Here is a 27,911-nt window from a genome sequence, read left to right on the forward strand (position 1 = left end):
GGAAGGAGAGAAAAATTGTTTCCCTGGCACATTTTTAAAAAATTCCCCGCTAATCCGATTAATCAATTAATCGTGTCGAAACCCCATCAGATTAATCGATTACCCAAATAATCGTTTGTTGCAGCCCTAATATCTTTAGTTTTTGACACATTCAACTCCAGAAAAGATTCCTCACACCAAGAGACAAAGTCATCAACAGCAGGCCCATGGTCCTGCTCATCTCCCTGAAGAAGACTTACAATAACTGTATCATCAGCAAACTTTAAGATGTGTCTGTTACTGACGCTGCTACGGCACTCAGTGTACAAAATAAAGAGCAGGGGTGACAAGCAACAACCCTGAGGAGCGCCAGTAGAAGAGGAGAGCACATGAGAAAAAACACCGTTGACTCTCACACACTGTGACCTATGAGTTAAAAAGTCAGTTATCCAACTAATCAGGTGAGGATCAAGTTTAAAATGATGGAGGAGCCTATCAGCAAGCAGAAAGGGTTGGATGGTATTGAATGCTGAGGAAAAGTCTATAAATAAGAGTCTGGCATGTGTCTTCTGCCCTTCCAAATGCCTAAACAAAAAGTGCAATAATGTTACCACTGCATCCTCGACACCTCTGCCAGTTCTGTATGCAAACTGCAGTGGGTCAAACTGATGTTCAACATGCAACAAAATGTCTGACCTGATGATCTTCTCAAAAGTCTTCATCACTAAAGAAGTCAAAGCTACAGGCCTGAAATCATTAAGTACTTTGGGGGAGCCACTCTTTGCTTTTGGAACAATAACTGAATGTTTCCTGTTGTGAAAGTGTAGGAACACGGACCCACAACAGGGGGCGCAATGAATGGACAATGGAGGAAGTAAAAAACAAGATTTACTACTGAAACAAGCACGAGTAGTATAACAAACACAATGTTTAGGGTCGAATCCGCTGGTGTCGTGTGGGCAGGCTCGAAGATAGGAGACGTCCGTCTCAGTCGAACCGGAACCACCCAGATCTCCACTGCCACCGAACCCCGGAAATACTGGAACCGCCAAGTCCCGAATTCCCAGGTGGCCACTGCCTCCGCTCGTCGGATCTGGTACTGCTGGCAGGAGAGAGCAAGAACACACAGGAGTGGATGAACGCACCCAGTACAGAGAGGGGAGAAGCCGCCTCCACCTCTTGGCAAAGATCAGCAGGAAGGTGAGTACTTATCCAAAGAAGGAGGGTCTCAGTAGTCACCAGTCCTGAAAGGTTTAACAAGTTTATCAATCACAGAATATGCTGCAGAGAATGTTACCTTGGTCTTAGGCGATATCTCGGCACTGAGGTGGAGACGCCGTCCTCCTGATATACCTCGGTGCTGAGTAGAAACAGCTGTGTTTGGTGATGGGTGACAGCTGTCACCCAGATTACTCCCATGATGCGGTAGCGCCCTCTGGTGCCTGGAGCCCGCACTCCAGGCAGGGCGCCCTCTGGTGGTGGTGGGCCAGCAGTACCTCCTCTTCAGCGGCCCACACAACAGTTTCCAAAGCTTAGGTACTTTGTGCAGCTCAAGAGACAGTGAAAAAATATAATGGAAAATGCTGCTCAACTGATCCGCACAAGTTTTTAATACTTTGCCACAGATATTGTCAGGTCCAGGGCTCTTAGCCTTAGTTTTCTTAAAAAGATTTGCCACATCATCCACATAAATAGAAAATGCTGGAGACATATATAAAGTATCTTTTAAAACACCTGTCCATTTTCAAATCGAAGATAAAATCTGGTTAAATCATGTGCTAACTCTTTATCTGAAGTAAAAAATTTTGTCATTCCCCTTCCTCAGTAATCCTGTCATTGTTCTCATTCCATTCCTGGCTTTCCTCAGGTTGTTACTGCTCAGTTCAACATCAATTTTATCTTTATACCTTAATTTTGCCTTTTTAATTTCAGACCTCACTTCCTTTTTTAATTTCTTTCTGTAAGGACAACACCCATATTAAAGGCAAATATGATGGTTTTTCAAAAAAAATGTAACATCTTTGATATAATGTAAATTCAGATGGACAGAAATAAGATGTACACCTATTAATCATTAAGAAACATATTTACACAGTGGTGTCAAAAGTACACACATTTGTTACTTAAGTAGAAGTATAGATACTGCAGTTTAAAAACACTCTGGTAAAAGTTGAAGTATCAACTTGACCTCTTTACTCAAGTAAAAGTGAAAAAGTATGTGCTTGAAAACCTACTTAAAGTATAAAGTAACCTTTAAAAAAAAAAAAAGGTAGATGCCACTATATGAATTGAAAGCTTAATTTAAAAACTGATTCGTTCTACATGTGGCCCAAGACCCCAAACCCAAAATTACACCACCTGCACAAAAATGTTTCAATTCTAGAAGCTCTGAAATGCAATCTGGGACTATTCCAGACAATAAACTGCAGTGAGTGCAGCATCCATTTAGTGAAGGAAAAAAACAAACAACTTTCCTTATTTAAATTCATTCCAGTAGTATTCTGCTCTTACTAGGATGCAGCAGTTTTCTAGTTTGGCAGACAGTTCTGGAGGAAATCACTGAAGAAATTAACAAATTGAAAATATGGTTTGACCGAAACAAACTGTCATTAAATAAGACAGGGATGAAGTGGAGGTGTAAGAGTCACTAGGTGTTCACAGGAAAAACTTATTTATGTATGTATGTATTTATGTATGGGTGATTCTTAGACTACAGGCCCTTATTATGTCCTTTGATCATATTGTATGAAAAACAGAAAAAAGAGGAAATTTCACTCTTTTATAGTTATCTTTACAATGAAAGTGTGTTAAGAAATTTGTTCTAGTAGTCTATGATGACTTTCACCTTTTTTCAGCATCATTATATGCAAATATTGCCGTTTTGTGCTTGTCCCACACCCAGACTTTTGCTCTTCAATGATAAAAATGAATGGTAAAAAAAAGTTTTTTCTAATGTTTTAAAATATCTCTGAATAAAATATCAGTACAATAATCAAAACATAATTAGGGTATTCAATGTCATACAACTGTTGTGATTTTTTTTTAAACAAAATGTAGTTGTCCCACACTATTGCCGTAATTTCCACCACAACACTGTAATGTCCCTTTAAACAGTTTGTATGAAAGATTGTTTGGGTAGTTTCTATGGAGATAAACAGTGACATCAGAGCACATGTATATAGCGCCAAATCACAACAAACAGTTGCCCCAAGGCACTTTATATTGTAAGGCAATGGTGTGGTGGAAATTACATTTACAAGGCCAATAGTGCCCATAGTTAAAGAATCACCCGTATGTTCATTGTTAGTTGCTTTTATATTTTCTGTTGTGTTTCAATTCAGGGTCTTTTTGCCTCTTTCTCTAAAATTGTATATAATAATCATTAGATTATTAATATATAAACAAAAATAAATTTAAGAAATATTACAATTTGAAAATAAATGCACCCGAACGTGATGACAGCTGCAACTGCTTAATGCTAAGTTTTAACATTGAAAATGCCATAGACATGCTAATGCGTTAGCGTCGCTCCCGTTTTTAAGTTATAAAATACATCTATCAACTGTTTCAGAAGACCATAACAGGTCGGTTTAACATAGAAAAGGTAAATAATACTCACAGAAGTATGCTCTTTAGGGTTTTAGTGGGGGAAAATTAAGCGAAAGAAAGAAAGAATAAACGAAGCAACAGGTCGAAGCATTGCTTCAATCTGCGAACCACTGCTTCGATTGGTTCACGGTTCAAAGCAAAGCCGTGCCGCAGAAAAGTTGATTACAGGCGCACATGACGTGAAATATATATATATATATATATATATATATATAAACATTAAACTGAAGCCAAGAGTAACAAGGCGGTTTGTTTTAAAAATGTAAGGAATAGAAAGTACAGATACTTGTGTGAAAATGTAATGAGTAGAAGTCAGAAGTAGGCAGAAAAATAAGTAATGGAGTAAAGTATAGATACCTAAAAAGTGTACTTAAGTACAGTAACGAAGTTACAGTAACGAAGTATTTGTACTTCGTTACTTGACACCTCTGTATTTACAGCATCCTTATTGTTTCTAGTTTCCATTGATATGACGTGGTACTTTTCGGGGCAATTACAGCTGGTCTGTCCTGTTTTTCTTCAATGAAGCATATTGCAAAAATACCAAAATTTATCGTACACCCGCGTCACCTTGCATTTAGTGGATAAAAAATGCATGTTAAAACTTCTGGAAGTACCATACCTATTTGGAAATGTGCCTTTTTATTATCTGTGAATAAAGCCACTTTTGTGGGGCAGGGATCATTATTTTGGCAAAATATTCCAGTTGTTGGGCCTTTTCATGCAAAAGAGTGACCAGGATTTTATTCAGAGAATAAAGATTGTAAAGACTACATTCTCAAGACCCTAATGGTCCATACTTAAAAACAAATACATGTTCCACTTGTTTTGAATAATTCTTTTTTTTACTGTTGCTGTTACATTTTGATGCCCAGCTTGGTGTACACACTCCTTTATTAAATCATGGAAGTTGCATTTCCTAATTCACTATTTATTGTGTTTGACTCTGTTCTTATTTTGCTTGTGTTGTTTACGATGGGAAGAAATTATACCGCTTGATTCTCACCTGCTCTCAAAAGTAATTTCATTTGTGTGGGGACGCTGTGATCAAAATTTGAACCGATTGTCTTTTTGTGGACTTCCGATTTTGTTATAGAAACACACATTGCGGGACCAGCAAAAACACCTCTACGCCACTGGAGAGGGAAGAAAGTTAACTTGACTGATGTTTTTGGTGATATGCCAATGATTATGTGTTTTGCATATTTGATGTATCAATGCAAATGGGAATGGGAGAGTCTTGTAACCAGAGTTGTATAAGTTCAGCTTCAGAAAGTAAAAACCCTCCCATGTGTTGCTTCTACCTGTGCAACTAAAACAGGTGATCTCAATAATTAGCTCATCCTCCTACCTGAAGAGCTGAACTAATTACAGTCAGCTGGTTTATTAGGAAGATGGAACCAATATGTGGCTGGACTTTTACTTTCTGAAGCCGGACTTATACAACTCTGCTTGTAACTGATTGGGTGCTGCAACAGACCGGAAGTCTGGGACAATTGTCCATGCTGCAACACAAAATCCAATCACAGATTATTTTGAGAGCAGATGTAATACTTATGATGCACTTTGCAAAGTAGCACTTCTCCCCCTGTACAAGTATATGTTCTAGACTCTTGTACATTTAAACCATGCAAGGCACAGATCCCTGTTAATCCTTATTTACCATATTGGTGATATAATATAACATCTCAATTTTGCAGCAAAAAACTAAAAAGGCACCCTGTCCTGCAAAGAGGGCTGCAAATGAAATGATTGAAGACTTAAAAAAGGATCTGATGACACAACAAGTGGGTGATGAGGTAATTTAGTGCAATATACACAAGCTTATTTTCAATTAATGACACTGCCTGTGTGTGGAAAATGTGCAAAAAAAATTTTTTTTGCACATTTTCCAGTGGAATGGTGAGTTGTTAATGGCTGTGTGGTTTTAGTAGTTGATAGTGGGTTGGTTAGGGCCCTGTCCCACTGGCGTTTAGGAGGATTTGCGGATGGAATGCGCACAAAAGTGGCCCACATCCGCCAAACAACCGCAATAACCGTGTAACATTCCTGTATGAGTCGGCTGCCATCCGAACACGTCCGTGATCATCCGCAGAGGCACGCATGTCTGCAGCCAGGATTTTTGAGCGGCTCAAAAATCCTGCTGCGGATGAGATCTGCATCACTGCCTGAACACATACTGAAGACATACGCAGGACATACACAACCAACGCACCGCATATCCCCTGTCATCCGCTGATATCTGCAACCGATGGGTTGGCGCGGCTTGGCGGCGGACTGGGACAGCGTGCAAAACAGATATGACGCGTGCCCAGCACGGCCACATCGCGGTCGCAAATGGTATGTCGCACATGCGGACAGAGTGGGCACGGATGAAGCGAGTGCATCACGGCCACTGTGCCCCTCATGGGGCCGCCTCCGCTTCTGTTCCCTGTTATATCCGCTTTTCCTCATGTATTCGCTGATCCACCCCGGGACCCTCGGCACCTTTGTTGTGGACGCTCAGCTTTTGTCTCCTCATTTCATGCGTAAATCCTCCTAAACACCAGTGGGACAGGGCCGTTAGATTGATTTGATGTCTTTTCATTGGTTTTAAAGTTATTTATGCTATTTTATTGTTGGTTGTATTTACGAGGTCTGTCCATAAAGTATCGTACCTTTTTATTTTTTTCAAAAACTATATGGATTTCATTCATATGTTTTTACGTCAGACATGCTTGAACCCTCGTGCGCATGCGTGAGTTTTTCCACGCCTGTCGGTGACGTCATTCGCCTGTGAGCACACCTTGTGGAAGGAGTGGTCCCGCCCCCTCGTCGGGTTTTCATTGTCTGGAAATGGCGGAATGAAAAGGACTTTTTTTCCATCAGAATTTTTTCAGAAGCTGTTAGAGACTGGCACCTGGAAACCATTCGAAAAATTTATCTGGCTTTCAGTGAAAAATTTACGGGCTTCACAGAGAATAAGGACTTTAACTACAGGTTTAAGGACCCCTTTAAAGGACGGTCGGTGCGCTGCGCTGCGTGCTGCGACGACGCGGCACAAACCACTGGATCATTTCTAAGCTGATGGCTCTGTGGATACGAGACCGTCGTGTGCTCTTTCTCTGGTTATCACAAGACCTGAACATCAGCCATTTTCCGGCAGATTTCACTTTTAACAAGAGATTTTGTCATGGAAAGCCGCGGAGGCTTCACGCGTCACGACCAATTCGCTAATGAAGCGAGACAAAGGAACACCTCCGTTTCGGAGTGTTAGAGGACAAGTTGGGACATGTCTATCTCGGCTTTCAGTGCTTACCAGTCGAGTGAGTATAAAAGAACTTGTGGAGAGCTGGACATGTGAAAATGTGTGAAAATTTATTGCTTTAACGTGGTTTAGACCTAGCTTAAACCATTTTACACTTGGTTTAGTCCTGATGTAGTTATAATAACACCATAATTGTTCATTAAAACAATGAGGGGAGGTGATGGTCTAGTGGTTAAGGTATTGGGCTTAAGTCCAGAAGATCATGGGTTCAAATCCCCGCCTGACTGGAAAATCACTCAGTGAGCGCCTTGTATGGCAGCACCCTGACATCGGGGTGAATGTGAGGCATAATTATAAAGCGCTTTGAGCATCTGATGCAGATGGAAAAGCGCTATATAAATGCAGTCCATTTACCATTAAAAGTTAAACTCTTAAAATATGTCAAAAATTAATGTAAACTAGTCTTCCTAAAAAAAAAAATATAAAAAGTATAGAAGTATTGACTTTTTAATGTACTTTATGAGAAACATAAAGTACATTAAAAAGTCAATACTTTTATACTCAAGAAGAATTTGAATCTGATAGTTTTACTTAAGTAAATCTGTTGCTTCTGTATATGAGGAGTGCTTCTTAAACCACTGGATAATTCTTAAACATTTAAGAAGTAATAATATGCAGTACATAGGATCTTATTGAGGTTTTTTAAACTTGCATTAACTAGCAGGCTGTTGTATGGCTGGGGGGGCCTGGCTGCCTTTTTGTTTCTGTCTTTTGTCCTGTCTTTTGTTTTTCCTTCCAGGTGGCTTGCATTTGGGACTGAGTGGCTGTGTAGCTGAGTTTATCAGGACCTCACCCTGATCACCTGCGGCTCGTCAGGACTCACAGCTGTGGTGCATCTACATGGATTGGAACATGGTGGCATTTAAGACTGGAGTACACAGTGTGTATTTGCCAGAGATTCGACCTTGTGACCAGACGGGTGAGATCGTCGTCTCGGGAGCCATCTCATCATCAGTGGATGCAGAGAACGTCCAGGTTTGATGCATGGTCTGTGAAAGAGGAGGGGGTGAGGTCTCACGCTCGTCAGCACACTTCCTGAGGTACGTTAGATTTTGTGACTAACATTTATACAGTCAGTAAATGTGGTGTCCCTCACACCTTATTATATTGAGCTGTATGTTGGTCGTGTAATCAGCTTCCTCTGCAGTGGAGTTTTGTGAACTGGGTGTTCCATGCCTGCAGGGTGGGAAGCTGATTAGTAATTAAGCCAGGAAGTGTTTGCTGTTTGTGCACCTTTGAGCGTTCTCTCTGTGTGTTGAGTGTGGACTCACATAATGATTCCTTCTTTCACAGACTCGGTTTGTCGCGGCCACCTGGGGGGTGTCGGCGGGGTCCTTGGGTCCGGGTCGGTTCTGGCTCCGGACCGTTGGCGCTGCTGGGAGCACACCGCAAAACCACCACGCCAGACCGCGCACTTTTATATTTTTTCACAGCACTGTTATGTTCATTAAACTCTGTTATCCTTTGTACCGTGCTCTGCTTATTTTATACTGGGTCCTTCAAACGCTGGTCGGTTCTCCGGGCTGCGTCCGACACATAACACAGGCATAAGGTTTGAAGTTTATAAACTTTTTCTCATTTCATTCTCAACAGAGCTTCCAGAAGTTGTGCAGAAGTTGAAAGAAATAGCTGAACAATTTTCATCAGCTTCCATGAGTGCATCAGCTGCATCAACACCTGTGCGAACACCAATGCAGTCATCAGAGCCATCAGAACTACCAGTGTCTTCCCCTGCCTCTGATTCTGCTGACATGGTAATTCTTTAACTATGCTCTTATAATCCAGTGACATTTCTGTTTTTATATAAAAAAAATTCTGATAGGAACAATAATATAAAACATTTGGGGTGGGTTTTGACTAGATGTGTACATTTCCTCTCTAGGTGGCACTGTAATTATTTTAATCTCCAATTTCTATAGGCACTATTTGGCAAATATATGTCAAATTTTTACAAGGAGTACATTGTGTCTCCAGACTATTTCACCCATGTCTGTCGTAACACTGAAATTTATATCAAATAAATCTGTTTATAGCACTCTTGGTTACAACATTAAGTAAGCTTTGAGGCTTGTCTTTGTTCTTCACAAATCTGTCAGACAGTTTTCTTTCATTGGGCCTTTCACTGACCTGAAATGTGGCTGATGTAGACTGATGAGATAGTTGTAAAATAAACTATTAAGGCCAATAAATGCTGATAAAAATGACGACAACGCAATAAACACACACACACACAAACATCTGGGTGCGTCGCAAAGTAGTACTCAAAAAAGTTTTGCAAGGTAGGTAAGTCTGCCACTGCGTCACATTGCCGGCTTTACGGCACGATAGTCTATTTGATGATTTCAGGCCAAAGAGACAAACACTATACATAACAAAAACAGATACCATATTTTCTGGACTATAAAGCGCATCTCATTATAAGCTGCACCCGTTGATTTTTGGGAAGAAAATAAAAACAATACTTAAATTAGCCGCACTGGACTAAAAGCCGCATCCTGTATTTTGATCCGGGGTTCAGCGTGTGCATCTGTCTCCGTTAAGCCGTGGTCACAACCCGCCGTACTTGCATGTGCGTGCAGTCTACTTGCAAAAACGTGGGCTAAATTTGGAGATCCGTACGTCGTAAGTACTGCCTCAGTACGAATTTAGGAGCACGCAGACACGCCGTAGAGGTTTTAGTGCATGCAGAACTTTCGTTGCGGTCAGGCTGCGGATTCACCAGCAGTATAGATGACGCACATTGTGAGTACTGCCTCAGTATGGATTCCAAACATCAGCAACACACACTCCACAGCTTCAGTCTGATAACTAGTTTTAACTTTGAGGCAAGTAAACACTCGTACAACTGACCGCTGCAGGCTGGACATGCTCATGCTTCGCCGACTCCGAAAAACACCTGCCGCTCCGGTCCCGCTCATAAAAAGAAAAGCGACCCCACACACACAAACTGCTTTATTGTCAACACTATCGTTACACTCCTAGAGACGTGCGTTGAACATACTCCCTCCCTCCTCTTGCTACTGCCTTTGTAAGTTTTCACAAAAACGTAGTGGCCGTGGCATCCGCAGAAAATGTACAGCGAAAAAAAAAAACGCACGGTGGGTTGTGACCGGGGCTTTACGTTCTGCCCATGTTGAGCGGTGAACGTGTCACACCAGTGGCTCTTCAAGCGAATAGAGGATGTGAGAGACCAGCAAAAACCTCACAAGGTAAACGTTTGCCATGGTCTGATTATGTTTAGTGATACATTTCGTCTGTTTAAGCAGAGACTTCAGGCTGTTGCAGCGCTCCTGTCCCGTGTAGCCGCTCATAGTGTTTTCCTTGTAAATTCCTTGTTCTCGTAATGTTACCTAATCTTGAAGATAATTTAGCTTTTTCTCAAAATGCCGCTTAATATTTGCATTTTAACAAGAGCTACAGACTGTATAAATAAGACACACTGGCCTTGTTGCTGTCATAATGAAAGTAAAGGCTTCAGTCCACACGTCTGGAAAGATGCGCTTTTCAGAGTCCACTTTTCTCATTTTTGACAACACCGTCGTAGTTTATTCAGTTTTCTGATGCATGTACTATGAGAGAGCAGCTAAACAGTTGTTGACTGCTCTGTCTGGTCCTATCAGCAAAACATTCCCAGGCAGACAGGGCTGTCCTTGCGTGCCTGTTCAAAAATCACTTACTGCCTGGCCCCAGTAAAAATCCTTATATTAGCTGCACCGCATTATTAGTCGCGGGCTCCAAATATAAGGATAAAAGTAGCGGCTTGTAGTCCGAAATATACGGTATTTGTTTGTGATAACTTTTTCATTTTTCTGTCAAGGCAGAATCCCTTTCATTGTTTCCATGAGACTGTTTATAGGACAGGACCAAACTTTTTTTAGTGCTCTTGGTAACAATAATAAATAGCCATGTGCAAATAACTGATTATTGTTTTGCAGGTGTCTCTTGTGCCAGGCTCTAATGTCAAAGTCCCCAGGCAGAAGCTAAGCACTCTGCGAAATTCAAATTTGTCGGTTTATATTGGGGACCTTGCAGTGCTTGTCTACGGCAGGGAAACACTGTCTTGCTCAAGTTTAACAGGGAGACAGTCAGGAGCACACAAAGATGTGGAATCCAAATCACAACTTGATGGAACAAAACTTGATGCTATTATTGGTGAGTATTATTTTTCTCAATTATTACACTTTTTACCTTTTTATAAAAATGATGTATTTTAGATGTAAAAAATAGAGTGCTACAGTGCCTGTGAGTGCTAAAAACTGCATGTTCTTGATACACATTGTTGGGGAGTAATAGGCCTTTCACAATGAACGCGTCGGAAGCGTCAAACATCGGTCTAAAAAGCATTATTTTCAATGAGACACGTTGCTTTTTAGATGCGTCAGAAGCATTGCGTCAAAAGCCGAGCTAAACCGACGCTTCTGACAGGAGCGCTCATTGCTCCCCACCTTTTCAACCAGGGGGGACAGAATATGGTATGTCTCCCCCACCTTCTGACATATATGTGTGTACTTGAAACATGCTATGTCAGTCTTATGTGCAAAACCATGTCAGAATAGTATCTTTGTTTCTGCAAGTTGGTATTTTTAGCAGCATTTACTTGTTTACACCTGTTTGTCACATTCAGTATTTTCTGGGACTGCATTTGTCCATATTTGAAACCAAAAATAGTTGCCTCTAGGGACTAGTGTCTACACATAAGTATCAATGGACCATATGCATGAACTTGAACTTATTTGGCACACAACTCGCCAACAACAAAAACTGATATACAAAACAATTCCACAGTGACATATGCGATCAATATGCTAATTTACTAAATTCTGAAAGTTAGAAAAGGAAATCAGAAAAGCTATCTGGGACCTCAGAAAGCCCATCTGCAATTATTGCTTGATCTCAAAAATCAGTCTATGCAAAGTGAAATTATGTTCAGTAGGAGTGTTGTCATTAGTGCCACTTTGAAAATTAAATTCATGATAAGTAATTTATCTTAAACTTATGATCTGTTTTTTCAAACTTATGCAAAAACAAATCTTGAGGAAAAATACAGTATGCAATAGTTAATTATTAAGAGCCTGTTCTTTCATATTTATGAATACATTTTACCACAGTTGTTTTTTAATGACAACTCAACCTATCATTCTTTTTGAGTTCTACACATGTGGTGATACCTTATTTACACCAGGATGTTAATAAAATCAATGCTAGCTATTCTCAGAATAAAGTACTTATATCCACAGTTTCAAATTGCTTAAGTCAAATGGTATCCACTTTATGGTCTTCTCAAAACATTAAAATTACAGTTCTGGATGCTCAGAATACATCTGAGCTTATCTAGAAACTGTTGGCCCCCCAGACCCACGGCTCTTGGGCTTTGGCCCTGCGGGCCTTGCACTTTGTACCCCACAATTTCTAGTTCTAAACTGCATTTTAGAAGTCTGGTAGATTATTTATATCTCATTTCAACCAGAAAAACAGACACTAAATACAAATAGTTATTATAAATACAACAGCAAATAATTTAACAATGACTGCAGTGTGATTGTAAAGTAGGATTTCTGTGACATAACCTCATGATTTTTTTTTTAATGGTCATTTCATCAAAATATGTAATTACCTTTAATGTTATCAGGACAGAGTCATTTCTAAAATATGAATTTGAGCACAATAAGTGGAGAGCTTCTACTTGTTCAAATGTCTTTGGACTTTGAGTCGTGGACATTTTTAATGATCCGTTCATTTATTAAGATAAAATGAAACAGGTTTTTTTAAAAAATAATAAAATAGTTGCTGTTTAAAGAGCCTTTTATTTAGAAGCAGGTGATGTTCTGCTGGATTCTCAGGACCAGATGAAGGTCTCTTCTACAGCTTTGAACTCTGGTGGTGTTGCTGAAGAGCAGAGATGTTTTGTTTCGACTGGACTTCATGGTGTTCAGCTCAGTGGAAGTTTGGTTGTCTGCACAGCAAATGTTCCTGATTGAGACAAATAAATATTTCTTTAAATATGAAGAAACATTAAACAGTTTATATATAAAAAGTAAAAAACCCCGGAAAAAAAAACTCCCCAAAAAAAGTTATTTAAAGTTGAGCTTTTGTTGTGTCTGAAAAAAGCTGTAGCTTTATTTGGTAAAAATAAAAAAGACTGAACCATTTACAAATTAAAGCGTTCACTCAGATCAACTGTGCTAAAAGGCTAAGCTGACATTAGCCGATCAATAAACCTTCACAGCAGTGCAAATGTCACATTTTATTTTAATATTATTCTCACCTCAATAAAGCTGCAGAACTAAACTCTGTTGGGCAAACTGGGACTTCGCATATATCCAAAAAGTGGGAGATTTCGGACTGAGTGGGTTTGCTTCATCCCCCCGGCTGCCTGCCACGCTCTGCCCAGTGATGATGCCTGAAGGCCGGCTTATCCGTGCGGGTCGGCCTCCTGTTGCGGTTTGATGGATATCCCACCAAGTCGTCAGTCCTCCCTCGGTCGGCATCACGCCAAAAAGTAGCTCAAAAAAGCTTCTCCCAGCAGGGTGATGGGAGAATCGTTCTGCTGCTGTTTTTTAAAGCTTTTTTGTGGTTCAGGCAACGCAAATTCAAGTTGGCGATCACTGAACTTTTTTCAGGTTGTGGAAACAGCCAGAGTGTGATGTAGCAATCTCCGCCCCCTTGCCACTTCCGAAGCGAAGCGTCCGACGTCATGCGTCGGACGCGTTGGGAGGCGTTATGAAGCTTTCAGTGTGAAAGGCCCATAACAGAATACATGTATTCAGAATGCTGTGAATAACGCTATTCTGGTACAGTGTTTTCATTTGATATTGGGGGTTAGAATAAACATACTTTACTAAAATCAAAGGGACACATCACAGCACTCAATCTTTAAATTTCAACTGTAAATTATTAACTGTTGAGTACAAAGTAACGTTTCTTCTGTTTAATTCACAGGTCATGCTCTGGCCAAGTTCCCTGGCACAAGTGTACAGGATGTCAGGAGAATCATTAGAAAAAAAAATGCAACAACGAAAGCTTCAAGCAAACTGCAAAGAAGACGTAATCAACTTTCTGCATTGGTGACTTACAAATGCATCAGTTAAAAAAAATGTTCAGTTCTTCTGTATGTTTAACAGAAAGGTTCAAATAAAGTCAGTTGTTTCCTATAACATGGAAGTTATTTGTATGTTTAGATTTTTTATACACTGACCAGTAGATAAAGTGTACTATTAGTATACTTAAAAGGGAACCTAAAAGAGTACTTTCAGTATACTTCAAAGTGTACTTTGATGAACTATATGGTCATGATGAGTTTACCTATAGTAAATTAATAGTATACATTGAAGGTTACTTTCAGTATACTTCAAAGCACTTTTATGAACAATATGGTCTTGATGAGTTTACTTGTAGTAAATTAATAGTATACATTGAAGGTTACCTTCAGTATACTTCAGAGTGTACTTTGATGGACTATATGGTCTTGATGAGTTTACTTGCAGTAAATTAATAGTATACATTGAAGGTTATTTTCAGTATACTTTCATGAACTATAACTTATAACTAGTAAACTAATAGTATACCCTGAAGTTAACTTAAAGTATACTTTTATAAACTTATTTAGTCCCAAGAAGTATACTTGTAAGTAACCTGCAAGTATATCTGTAAAAGTGTACTTGGGCAATAAAAGTACACTTGAGGAAATGTACTTTTCTATACTTACGTATACTTATAAAAATGCAGTTAAAGTATACTATTTTTTGGTAAGGGAGCTCAAAGGTGCACACAATCAGCAAACACTTCCCGGCTTAAATATAAATCAGCTTCTCACCCTGCAGGCACAGAACACTTCAGTTCAAATCTCCACTGCAGTAGAAGCCGATTAGACGATTAGCATAGCGTAACAGCTCAATATAACAAGGTGTGAGGGACACCAAATCCACTGTCTTTACTTCATGAAAGAAAAACCAAATTACCTCAGGAAGTGTGCTGAAGAGCGTGAGACCTCACCCAATCCTCTTTCACAGACTGGCGTCAAACCTGGAGCTGTCTCTGCGTCCGTAGTAGTGAGACTGTTCTCCCAACGTCAATCTCACACATCTGGTCACAAGGTCGAGTCTCTGGCAATCACACTGTGCATTCAAGGTATAAATGCAGCATGCTCTGATCAAGAAAGATGCACCACAGCTGTGAGTCCTGATTTAGCCGCACGTGATAACAAGCCTCAGGTGATCAGGGTGAGGTCCTCAAACTCAGCCACTCAGTCCTGAACACATACAACCTGGTGGGAGAAACAAAACAAAAACACCCCAGCCAACAACAGTGAGTTCAACTGTGAAAACTTTTCTTCACAGAATGTAACTGCAACTTTTGTTCACGGAAGGTGAATTGCTCTGAGGAAACTGTTTTCTTCACAGGAGGTAACTTCAAATATTGTTCAAAGAAGGTGAGTGCAACTGAGGAAACTCTTTTCTTCATAGAAGGTGAATTCAACTCAGGAAAGTCTTTTCGTCATAGAAGAGTTCAACTGTGAAAACTCTTTTCTTCACAGGAGCTAACTGCAAATTTTGTTCACAGAAGGTGAATTCCACCGAGGAAACTTTTCTTCCTAAAACGTGAATTCAACTCAGGAACACCTTCAAAGAAGGTGAGTTCAACTGCGAAAACTCTTCTTCACAGGAGGTAACTTCAACCTTTGTTCATAGAAGGTGAATTCCACTGAGGAAACTGTTTTCTTCCTAGAAAGTGAATTCAACTCAGGAACACCTTCAAAGAAGGTGAGTTCAACTGAGGAAACGCTTTTCTTCATAGAATGTGAATCCAACTGTGAAAACTCTTCTTCACAGGAGTTAACTTCATCTTTTGTTCATAGAAGGTGAATTCCACTGAAGAAATGAAAAGAGTTTCCTCAGTTGAACTCTCCTTCTTTGAAGATGTTCCTGAGTTGAATTCCCTTTTGTGGAAGAAAAGTTTCCTCATTGCAATTCACCTTCTATGAACAAAAGTTTAACTTACCTCTTGTGAAGAAAAGACTTCCCACAGTTGGATTCATCTTCTATGAAGAAAACAGTTTTCAAAATTGAACTCTTCTATGACAAAAAGACTTTCCTGAGTTGAATTCACCTTCTATGAACAAAAGTAGAACTCTCCCCCTGTGAAGAAATGTTTTCACAGTTGAACTGACCTTCTTTGAAGAATATGTTCCTGAGTTGCATTCACGTTCTGTGAAGCAAACAGATTCCTCAGTGCATTTCACCTTCTATGAACAAAGTTTAACTTACCTCTTGTGAAAAAAAGACTTCCCACAGTTGGATTCATCTTCTATGAAGAAACAGTTTTCACAATTGAACTCTTCTATGACAAAAAAGACTTTCCAGCGTTGAATTCACTTTCTAGGACGAAAACAGTTTCCTGAGTGGAATTCACCTTCTATGAACAAAAGTTGAACTAACCTCCTGTGAAGAAAAGAGTTTCCTCAGTGGAATTCACATTCTATAAAGAAGACAGTTTCCACAGTTGAACTCTTCTGAAGTCTTTCCTGAGATGAAGTCACCTATGAACAAAAGTTGAACTTACGTACTGTGAATTAAAAGAGCTTCCACAGTTGGATTCACATTCTATGAAGTACAGACTTTCCTCAGTTGAACTCACTTGCTATGAAGAAGATGTTCCTGAGTTGAATTCACTTTGTATTAAGAAAACAGTTTCCACAGTTTAACTCTTGTATGACGAAAAGACTTTTCTGAGTTGAATTCACTTTCTAGGAAGAAAAAAGTTTCCTCAGTGGAATTCACCTTCTATGAACAACAGTTGAACTTACCTCCTGTGAACAAAAGAGTTTCCACAATGGGATTCACATTCTATGAAGTAAAGAGTTTCTTCAGTTGGAATTCACTTTCTGGGATGAAAACAATTTCCTCAATGGAATTCACATTCTATGAAGAAAGCAATTTTCACAGTTCACCTCTTCGATGACAAAAAGACCTTCCTCAGCTGAATTCACTTTTGATGAAGAAAACAGTTTCAACAATTAAACTCATCTCTGATGAAAAGACTTTTCCTGAGTTGAATTCACTTTCTCAGAAGAAAACAGTTTCCTCAGTGGAATTCATCTTCTATCAACAAAAGTTGAACTTACCTCCTGTGAAGAAAAGGGTTTTTACAGTTGAACTCACCTTCTTTGAAGAAGGTCTTGAGTTGAATTCACTTTCTAGGAAGAAAACTTTCCTCCTTGGAATTCACCTTCAAAAGTTGAACTTACCTCTTGTGAAGAAAAGAGTTTCCACAGTTGGATTCACATTCCATGACAAAAATAGTTTACACAATTGGATTCACATTCCATGAAGAAAAGAGTTTCCACAGTTGGACTCACCTTCTTTGAAGATGTTCCTGAACTGAATTCACTTTCTAGGAAGCAAAGAGTTTCCTCAGTGGAATACACCTTCTATGAACAAAAGTTGAACTTGCCACCTGTGAAGAAAAATGTTTCCAGTTTCAACTCAGCTGAACTGTTCTATGACAAAAAGACTTTCCTGAGCTGAATTCACTTTCTATGAAGAAAGACGAGAAGATGTTCATGAAAGTGAGTTCATGAAATTCATTTCTTCATAGAAGTTAAATTCACCTTCTATGAAGAAAAGACTTTCCTGAGCTGAATTTACTTTCTAGGAAGAAAACAGTTTCCTCAGTGGAAATAACCTTCTTTGAACAAAGGTTGAACTTACCTCCTGTGATGAAAAGAGTTTCCACTGTTGGATACATGTCCTATGAAGATTAGACTTTCCTCAGTTGAACTCATCTTCTTTGAAGACGATGTTTCTGAGTTGAATTCACTCTCTAGGAAGAAAACAGTTTTCTCAGTTGAAATCTATGACAAAAAGACTTTCATGAGCTGAACTCACTTTCGATAAAGAAAGATGAGAAGACTTTTATGAGTTGATTTCATGAAAGTGAATTCAGGAAATTCATTTCTTCATAGAAGGTGAATTCACCTTTGAGGCAGAAAAGTCTTTCCTGGGTTGAATTCACTAAGATGAAAAAAGTTTGCTCAGTGGAATTCACCTTCTATGAAGAAAACAGTCCTTAATTGAACTCTTCTATGATGAAAAGACTTTCCTGAGTTGAATTCACTTTCTAGGAAGAAAACAGTTTCCTCAGTGGAATTTACCTTCAGTGAAGAAAAGTTGAGTTCACCTACTCTGAAGAAACGAGTTTCCAGCAGTTGGATTCACATTCTATGTTGTGTGGGCTGCTGAAGAGGAGGTACTGCTGGCCCACCACCAGAGGGCGCCCTGCCTGAAGTGCGGGCTTCAGGCACGAGGGGGCGCAACCGCCTTGTAGGAGCAACCAGGAGTGACAGCTGTCACTCATTATCTACACCAGCTGTCACTCATCACCACCATCTCCATAAAAGCCGGGCAGCAACTCCACCTCGCTGCCGAGATATCGTCTTACCTCAGGTAAAACTCTCAGCCGTTTTTGGTGCTGAACGCACGTTTTGTTCTGAATATTTTTGCAGGCGTACCTGTTTGACTACTCGCAGCTGGGAGCTGGGTTTGTGGATTGTGGAGGAGTCGACGCTCTTCACTCCTCACACCAAACCTGATAAGTAGTTCATTCAGGCTCTGCACGTATATTGTTCCTGTTTCGGAGTACCAGATCTCACCAGTACCAGAGATCTGGTACTGCCAGCACTAATTTAAGGAGAAGTGTGTGGTCTCCCTCTCTCAATGTTTCTCTCTCACTGGCTCTTCTTCTGTCTCTCTCTCTCTCTCTCTCTGTGTGTGTCAGAGAGAGATCGCACACACTTCTTATTTTAAGAAGTGCGTGGTCTCCCTCTCTCAATGTTTCTTCTGTCTCTCCCTCTCTCTCTCACTGGCTCTTCTTCTGTCTCTCCCTCTATCTCTCGCTGGCTTTTCTTCTGTCTCTCCCTCTCTCTATCTCTCGCTGGCTCTTCTTCTGTCTCTCTCTTTATCTCTCGCTGGCTCTTCTTCTGGCTCTCTCTCTCGCTGGCTCTTCTTCTGGCTCTCCCTCTCTATCTCTCGCTGGCTCTCTGTCTGTCTCTCCTCTCTTGCTGGCTGCTCCACCCTCTTCTCTCTCTCTCTCTCTCTGTGTGTGTGTGTCAGAGAGAGATCGCGCACACTTCTTATTTTAAGAAGTGCGTGGTCTCCCCCTCTCTGTTTCTCTCTTGCTGGCTCTTCTTCTATCTCTCTCTCCTCTCCCTCTCTCCTCTCCTCTCTCGCTGGCTGCTCCACCCTCTTCTCTCTCTCTCCTCTCCCTCCTCTCCTCTCTCGCTGGCTGCTCCACCCTCTTCTCTCTCTCTCTCTCCTCTCTCTCTCTGTGTGTGTCAGAGAGAGAGATGCATGATGCACACTTCTTATTTGCACGATGCACACTTCTTATTTTAAGGAGAAGTGCGTGGTCTCCCTCTCTCAATGTTTCTCTCTCACTGCCTCTTCTTCTGTCTCTCTCTCTCGCTGGCTCTTCTTCTCTCTCTCTCTCTGTCTCTCTAGCTCTCGCTGGCTCTTCTTCTGTCTCTCTAGCTCTCGCTGGCTCTTCTTCTGTCTCTCTAGCTCTCGCTGGCTCTTCTGTCTCTCTCTCGCTGGCTCTTCTGTCTCTCTCTCGCTGGCTCTTCTGTCTCTCTCTCGCTGGCTCTTCTTCTGTCTCTCCCTCTCTCTCTATCTCTCTGTGTATGTCAGAGAGAGAGGAGAGGAGAGAGAGAGATCGCGCACACTTCTTATTTTAAGGAGAAGTGTGTGGTCTCCCCCTCTCAATGTTTCTCTCTCACTGGCTCTTCTGTCTCTCTAGCTCTCGCTGGCTCTTCTTCTGTCTCTCTCTCTCTCTCTCTCGCTGGCTCTTCTGTCTCTCTCTCGCTGGCTCTTCTTCTGTCTCTCCCTCTCTCTCTATCTCTCTCTGTGTATGTCAGAGAGAGAGGAGAGGAGAGAGAGAGATCGCGCACACTTCTTATTTTAAGGAGAAGTGTGTGGTCTCCCTCTCTCAATGTTTCTCTCTCACTGGCTCTTCCTCTCTTTCTCTCTCTCTCTCTCTCTCTCTCTCAGAGAGAGATCGCGCACACTTCTTATTTTAAGGAGAAGTGCGCGGTCTCCCCCTCTCTATGTTTCTCTCTTGCTGGCTCTTCTTCTGTCTCTCTATCTCTCTCTCCTCTCCTCTCTCGCTGGCTGCTCCACCCTCTTCTCTCTCCTCTCCCTCCTCTCCTCTCTCGCTGGCTGCTCCTCCTCTCCTCTCCTCTCTCTCTCTCTCTCTCTCCTTTCCCTCCTCTCCTCTCTCGCTGGCTGCTCCACCCTCTTCTCTCTCCTCTCTCTCTCTCTGTGTGTCAGAGAGAGAGAGATGCATGATGTACACTTATTTTAAGGAGAAGTGTGTGGTCTCCCTCAATGTTTCTCACTGCCTCTTCTGTCTCTCTCTCTCTCGCTGGCTCTTCTTCTCTCTCTCTCTCTCTCTATCTCTCTCTGTGTGTGTCAGAGAGAGAGAGAGATCGCGCACACTTATTTTAAGGAGAAGTGTGTGCAGTAGAGAACAGAGCGCACTTCCACAGAGGCAGAAAATAGCACTGAAACTGGTGCAGCATGGCACACCTGACTGTGTGCACACATTAAAATGCGAACACACGCAGCTGCAAGTATGAACGAACACTGTTAAAGGCTGAGTACGCGCGTATTTCGGGCGTATTTAAATGAAACACAACGCCGCAATGAGCAGCTCTACGAATATGCCACTCTGACAGGGGCTTAGGCGGAGAAAGTTGGGCCTACAGTATGCTGGACGAGTGCAGGGTCTTCCAGCATACTGTACTCATACTGCAGAGTAACCCTGTGAAGCATTTGCTGGAGGAGAGCTGGGAGTTTGTTAAAGGGGGGAGACGAGGGTCAGTGTGGGCTGAGTCACCAGAATTGTGTTGTGATACGTCCCCAAGAGTGGTTTGGGCCTCTGTTCCCCCGTGGTTGCTCCCGGACCCAGAAATAGACTGGATTGTTAAAGATTTTCTTAAAGAGAGGGGTGAGGAAAACCCAGTAGTTGTGGCCAACAAAGTAATCAATGAGCACTGGGGTGGACACTTGGTAATTTACACTGATGGATCTGTGGATTCGACTACCAGCAGAGCGGCTTTTGCTGTGCACATTCCTGAGGTTGGCTTGAGCCACAGGGTTATCGACTTCCACATAATGTGTCAGTATTCACCACAGAAGTTATAGCCTTGTTATGTGCTCTGGAATGGGTGGGCAAAATTGGGCCTCAACATGCCACGGGTGCGGGCTGACTTAATTTTTAAAATTTTAGTTGCTCTAAAAAGAGCTGATATGGTGGGCTTGTCTGTTGCTTTTATGTGGGAGTGGTGGGCAACGAGGTGGCAGACCTGACTGCCAAGCAGGCTCTGAGGTAGGATTTTATCAGTGTGTTTACAACATTGTGGTTCTCTGAGTACTGTCGCGTGGTGGCAGCGAGAGTGGGACTGTCAGAAGAGAGGGAGGCATTACCATCGAGTGCAGAGGGATGTTAAAGGGGGCGACACCAGTTGGGGGAAAAGCAGGTCACAGCAAGTGATTTTTTTCAAGATTAAGGCTGGGACATTGTGGCCTGGGTCCTGACCTGTTTGATTGGAAAAAGGACTAATGCGCTCTGCTCGTGCGGGAAAAGAAGAAACCGTAAAGAATGTGTCTTGATGGAGTGTGTCACCTATAAAGTGGAGAGAGGGCACCTCTATAAAAGAATCACTGAGTTAGGCATTGAAAAAACCTCTCTGAAGACTCTTCTTGGCCCAGATAGACACAGAGATGAAGTTGTGGTCGCTGTTGTATCGCTTTGCACAAATCTCTATCTAAGGATTTGAGTAAATCAGCGTAATCCTGACAGGCAACCTGTGAAAGGCAGCAACACGCCTGGAGGCATCTAGTCTGCCGGAAACAGAAGAAGAAGAAGAATTCCCAAAATGCTTTGCACGGCCTCTGCGAGAAGAAACATCCGGGTCTTCAGGTTGCTGGCTGGCGACCCGTCGCCATTTGTGCAAGTTCGTTGTTCGTGTCGTTTGATTTTTTGTTTTAAATATTTGCGTTATTTCGTTTGATGTTTCAGTGAAAACACTTGACATCTTGTTTGAATCATAGTGTTTGTGGGTTTTTTTTTGTTTGTTATCGAGGTCGAAGTCAGTTTTTGGGGTGTTTGCCCCGCGCCGCCGTTTTTTTTTTTTCTTTCTTTCAACAGCCTCCATAATCTGAGACGCAGAAATCGTGTCTCTGATATTTTTTTTTTATTTAGTTTTCGAGATGTCGCCGTGATGGGGAGTCCGCTCTTGAGAGAAATGAATCAGGGCCTTGGCCGCCTGAGCCGCGCTGTTTGCAGTCCGTTTTCTGCTGCTGTTTTTGTGTTTGATGCTAGAGAGCTCGGCGGCTCTCTGCCCGGAGCTCGGCCTCAGCACCGCTCACTGCCCGGAACTCGCCATGGAGAAAAACCCCAGTACCAGCACCAAGCCTCCGCCCCGGTCCAGCTCCACAGGCCCGGCGCCCGGAGAATCTAAACCCAAAGCAGGTAAGCAGCCGCTTGTGTCGTTCCATGGGGCCTGACAGCCCTGCTGTATGTACGAAGCAGTGTTGCCAGATAGGAAATATGCATCTATCGTACCAAAACCTCAAAATTATCGTATTTTGGGAAAAAGTATCGTACACAAACAAAACGCATACAATGTAGCTATTTTAGCGTTTTAGCGTCATTTAGGAACTTTTCTTTTTACGTCGTGTTGACAGTTTCTTCTTGCTTAGCTGCTAGGCTCAAAAGTTGTGTGTGTGTGTAGTGATGGTGACGGGGGTGGGCTAAGCTAAGTATGTGCGCATGTGCAGCCAAAACAGTCAACAACTCAGTTGTCTGGGGCCCAGGGAGGGAGGGGCAGAGCCCAGGGAGGGAGGGAGGGGCAGGGCCGAGAATAAGCGAAGTGCGCATCTCTACCCATAATGCACTGCGCGGTGCATTATGGGTAGGCTAAATTTTTCAGCTACCAACCCACAAGCTATGGCGGCGGAAAGCAGCGAGGAGTGCTGTGGTTTTGATCATTTCAACCACTGGAAAGTTGACGATTTAAAGCGTTTTTGTGAGCTCCGCGGATTGCCTGTTAAAACCAGGACTACGTACAGCAGTGGACAGAAATGAAAAGAAGAGCTGGTTGTGCTTGCGTGTGCTGCATCTGTACAGAAAGTACCGTTAGTGCCGACGGAGGAAGAGTGCGCTGCTGTCGAAAATGACCAGTACTTGTTGATAGTTGGAGACAAACAAATTTCTGACCCCTTGAAGGCAACTGATGGATGGTTAGACGAAGTCCAGAGACTGAATCTGTGGATATTGCAGAATATTTGCTAAGCGGGGATGAGAAATCGCTACTTCACCGGTTTCATAATGACGACAATGTCGGTGAGTCCATAAAAACCTCTTTGGTGTCACGTTTGTTTTGATAAGTTGACGTACATGCATGCAGTTTGTTTATAGAACATGTCAATTTTACAGTATTATGCGCCACGTCATTCATGGCGTGACATTACATTCATAAGCCGATGCACGAAAACGGAGGCACAGTTTCAGGATGTTGACAGAATAAATGTGTGCAAGAAACTTACAGTTTTAGTCCATCTTTTACGTCCGTTTGGATCTTTCTTTTCTGTGGCGAAATTGTGTAGAATGAACGGAGGTTTACGACCACATTTCTTCTTCTTTCCGTCTTTGTTTGGACTCCGCAGACCTTTGCAATCGTGTGTTTTCAGCCAACTTTCAAGCCTATAAATTCCGTTCGAGCATTTGAAAACAGCACAATGCGCCCCTGTCATTATTGTATGTGTCGCTTAAGGCTTAAAGCCTTTGAAACAATCCTTGTAAAAGCCTTAACTTTTACAGTCCGCTAATACTACTGTATACGAAATTCAATGGGAGCAGTGTGAGTGTGGTAGCGGTGATTTTTGCCCCCGTTTGACCCACGCATGCGCAGATGCAGTGCGCACTTCGCTTATTGGGAACTCATTACTTTGTATTGTTCCGGGCCGGCCAAAGCTAGCAGCAGCCCTGTGTGTGGTGTGTCTTTGATGCTGCTTGAGTGCAACGCCTGCGAAATCATTCTTGGGTGTCAGAGAGATGCGTGTTTGGGCAACCAACTGAAATTATCGTACATTTTGGATTTTTTTCCCATTATTGATCGTACAGAGGGCATAACAAAATCAAATCAATTTTATTTATATAGCGCCAAATCACAACAAACAGTTGCCCCAAGGCGCTTTATATTGTAAGGCAAAAGCCATACAATAATTATGGAAAAACCCCAACGGTCAAAATGACCCGCTGTGAGCAAGCACTTGGCGACAGTGGGAAGGAAAAACTCCCTTGTAACAGGAAGAAACCTCCAGCAGAACCAGGCTCAGGCAGGGGCAGTCTTCTGCTGGGACTGGTTTGGGCTGAGGGAGAGAACCAGGAAAAAGACATGCTGTGGAGGGGAGCAGAGATCAATCACTAATGATTAAATGCAGAGTCGTGCATACAGAGAAAGAAACACTCAGTGCATCATGGGAACCCCCCAGCAGTCTAAGTCTATAGCAGCATAACTAAGGGATGGTTCAGGGTCACCTGAGCCAGCCCTTACTATAAGCTTTAGCAAAAAGGAAAGTTTTAAGCCTAATCTTAAAAGTAGAGAGGGTGTCCTTCTCCCTGATCCGAATTGGGAGCTGGTTCCACAGGAGAGGAGCCTGAAAGCTGAAGCTCTGCCTCCCATTCTATTCTTAAAAACCTTAGGAACTACAAGTAAGCCTGCAGTCTGAGAGCGAAACGCTCTATTGGGGTGATATGGTACTAAGAGGTCCCTAAGATAAGATGGGACCTGATTATTCAAAACCTTATAAGTAAGAAGAATTTTAAATTCTATAATAGAATTAACAGGAAGCCAATGAAGAGAGGCCAGTATGGGTGATAATTATCGTACAAATACAATAATTATCATACATCTGGCAACACTGGTACGAAGCCGTGTTAATAAGTCACTTAAGCGTCTCGGGCGCGGGGGCTGATGGGAAGGCATTGGGACAAACAAATGTATGTGCTTAACGGCGGACGCGTATTCAACGCAATATCGCTCACTACTGCGTGCGGTAAAGAGCATTTCTCATCAAAAGTAAGCATAATAAATGTTTCCCAGTACATTGGACTGTATTGTTACGGAAGCGTATTGCATTCACTGGATGAAAAAAATTGACCGCTGATCTCATGATTACGAGAAAAGAGCTCATAATTACGACATCAGAATCTCGTAATTATGTGTGTGTGTGTGTATATGTATATATATATATATATATATATATATATATATATATATATATATATATATATATATATATATATATATATATATATATATATATATATATATATATATATATATATATATTAGGGATGTGAATCGTACAACAACTCACGATTCGATTCTGATTCTTGGGGTGACGATTCGATTCAGAATCGATTTTTGATTCAAACAGCTCTGAGAAATAGTTATATTACTTAAAAAATGTTTACGTTTAAGAATGCAGCTTTACAAGGTTAATCAAGTGATTCTAGATGTAAACTTATCTGCTTTGCTCGTTCGGAGTTGGCTGGCAGGTATGCGAAGTGCTGGTCAGTAGTCGACAGATAACGCTGCTCCGCTCCTTTTAGCTCCGGGTCATAGCGTAGCATGTGGGCTTGCAGAGTTGAAGTGTTTCCGAAGTACTTGACTTTCATTTTGCAGATTCTGCACACTGCGTAAGTCATGTCAAGCTCCTTCTTACGCAGCAAATAATAAAATCTAAAATGCGCCCAAATGTTTGCCTTCAGCAAAGACGGTGCTGGCTGAATTAGCTCTTCATCCGCCATGCTAAGCTACAGCCACTGAACTCTGCAGCTCATGAGTGTTTGAAGCACGCCGGGACCCCCCCCCACCCTCACGGGGACGCTGTAATACGGAAGCCGTTGCCTGACAAACAGTACACGCAGTGAGTGAGTAAGATTATGTTTAAAAAATGCTTTTAAAAAATCGATTCTTGGACATTTTGGATCGATTCTGAATCGTAATAAGAATCGCGATTCGGACGTGAATTGATTGTTTTTTTTTTTTTCTGACACCCCTAATATATATATGGGTGGGTGAGAGAGAGTTGTGTTTCTGGATTTGAAGTGACTACGGGTACGTACATCCGTATCTGCTGCGGGACTGCTATAGGTACGGACTGAGGTTCACTGAGTGGACGTACGTGACACCGGTGGGAAATACACACGTGGAACAAGCGGTGAAGCTCTTAACAGACAGAGAATATTTTACATCCACTAATGCTTCAGCTGAACTGTGCTGTTTCTTTTTTCTCCCTTGTTTCAGAAGCCATAACTGGCTTACTGGCTTGTCTTCTAGTGTTAGCGGAGGTTAGCCTGTAAGCTCGCCGTCGTGCCGATAATCATTCGAGTACATTTGTTTAATAAAGCTGCTGTAATTTAAGAAATTATCAAATGTAAATTAAGAAATTAATCAAAATATCGACGTAAATTGCGAAGGTGTTTTGCATCTTTCATGGTCCATCCACCTCAAGTTCAAAGCGCTGTTTTCTAAGTGAGGCGGAAAGAATTGCGCGTGACACCAGACCTTTAACCACATGTGGTACGGGTACTGACATATTTGCGCATTCTAATTGGTCGGTAAGACACCCTCCGTATCTTTAGAATGGTCTCTGTAGATACGGGTCCGTACCTGTAGCCACTGCCTTCTGGATTTCTGAGCTGAGATTCAATTCCCTGTTCTGAGCACACTAGACATGGGCCAATAACCGGTTTCACGGTATACCGCGGTATGAAAAACCCACATATCAAAACCACTACAATTTTCCGTCATACCATCCCTACGGCAGAGTCACTTGCCCAGTTACGGATCATTGCTGTAGTTTTTGCGCTGCCGTTTCTAATAATTAGCACGAATAAGATAATACTTGGTACTAATGGAAAGACTGTTTTGTCTACAAACGACCACAAGCTCGACCGGATCCAGCCATCTTTGTGATCAGCAGAGGAATCAAAACATCCGATCTTGGCGGTGTGCGCGCATTTTCTGACTCACTCATTCCTGCAAGTGTGAAAGTAAAGATCTCTATTAAGTAGCAAAGGTGAGTTAGCCATTAAGTGTCAGTGGTTCTAGAGTGGGAAAATACTTACTTACTTGGGTAGAAAATGTCAGTGTGTTATGTCTTGCTGTTTAATTGCTGCACACATTTATCTCTGATGCGAAAATTTGCTGGTTGTGGATCACTGAAGCAGCAGCCTCGTGTCAGTACTTGTGAGCCATGTGTACTTTGGGGGTCATCTCAGCATCACTAATGGGGATGAATGTGGATGCTTTTACTTTTTAATTCGAGAGAAATCTCACCTCCACACATTTAAAACCCTACTTTGCTCTCCACTTCTAACAATATAAGGTGTGAAATGATAGCAAGTTGGGACATTTTGTGCTATCCTGACCCACTTCAGTGAGTTAAAAGCTTAGGGGGAGATGTCAAAATCCAAGAATGTTTAAGAATGTCACTCAGTTTGAGTAAACACTTCATTTTTTGCTCATAAAAACATACAACAATGCCTTTCGAAACTAAGTTCTCATTTAACAAGTATAATTTATATCATTTTGTGTTCAAAACACATTCTTGGGTACAGTGTGTATCATTCTGCATTAGAAGGGCTTCAGCCAGATGACAGGAATACCCCCAAAGTCACACAGAGTGGCGTGATCCAGAACCGGGCAAAGTGATCCATTTCCAGCAAATATTTGCACCACACATAATGTGGCTTCACACTTTAAGTAGAAGGGCTACCCCATCCTGACTTCTTCAGCTTGATAACATCCAAATACCCAATACAACAATACCCAATAAAGGACATTCAGTTGCATTATGGCTCTGTATAGCAGGACTTTTAAAAAAAGGTGATCTGGAACTGGGCAACTGTCTGTATGAGTAGGTTATGAGAATTCTTGACAGGCAGAGCA

General features: G+C 41.8%; 1 protein-coding gene across 3 annotated transcripts in view; it reads left to right on the top strand.

Moving 5' to 3' along the window:
* Window positions 1–21,855: 21,855 nt before the first annotated feature.
* The window catches only part of rnf10 (ring finger protein 10), a 70,419-nt gene continuing 64,363 nt past the window's right edge, over window positions 21,856–27,911 (top strand). For all 3 annotated transcript variants that reach the window (XR_004560603.1, XR_004560604.1, XM_034169672.1), the window contains exon 1: window positions 21,856–22,420. Coding sequence is in view for 1 of the 3 variants with exons in the window: in XM_034169672.1 (XP_034025563.1) it covers window positions 22,264–22,420 (157 nt within the window). In the remaining 2 variants the exon portion in view is untranslated. The remainder of the gene's footprint in view (window positions 22,421–27,911) is intronic.

The sequence above is a fragment of the Thalassophryne amazonica genome, chromosome 5, assembly GCF_902500255.1.
Source record: "Thalassophryne amazonica chromosome 5, fThaAma1.1, whole genome shotgun sequence".
Lineage (NCBI taxonomy): Eukaryota > Metazoa > Chordata > Actinopteri > Batrachoidiformes > Batrachoididae > Thalassophryne > Thalassophryne amazonica.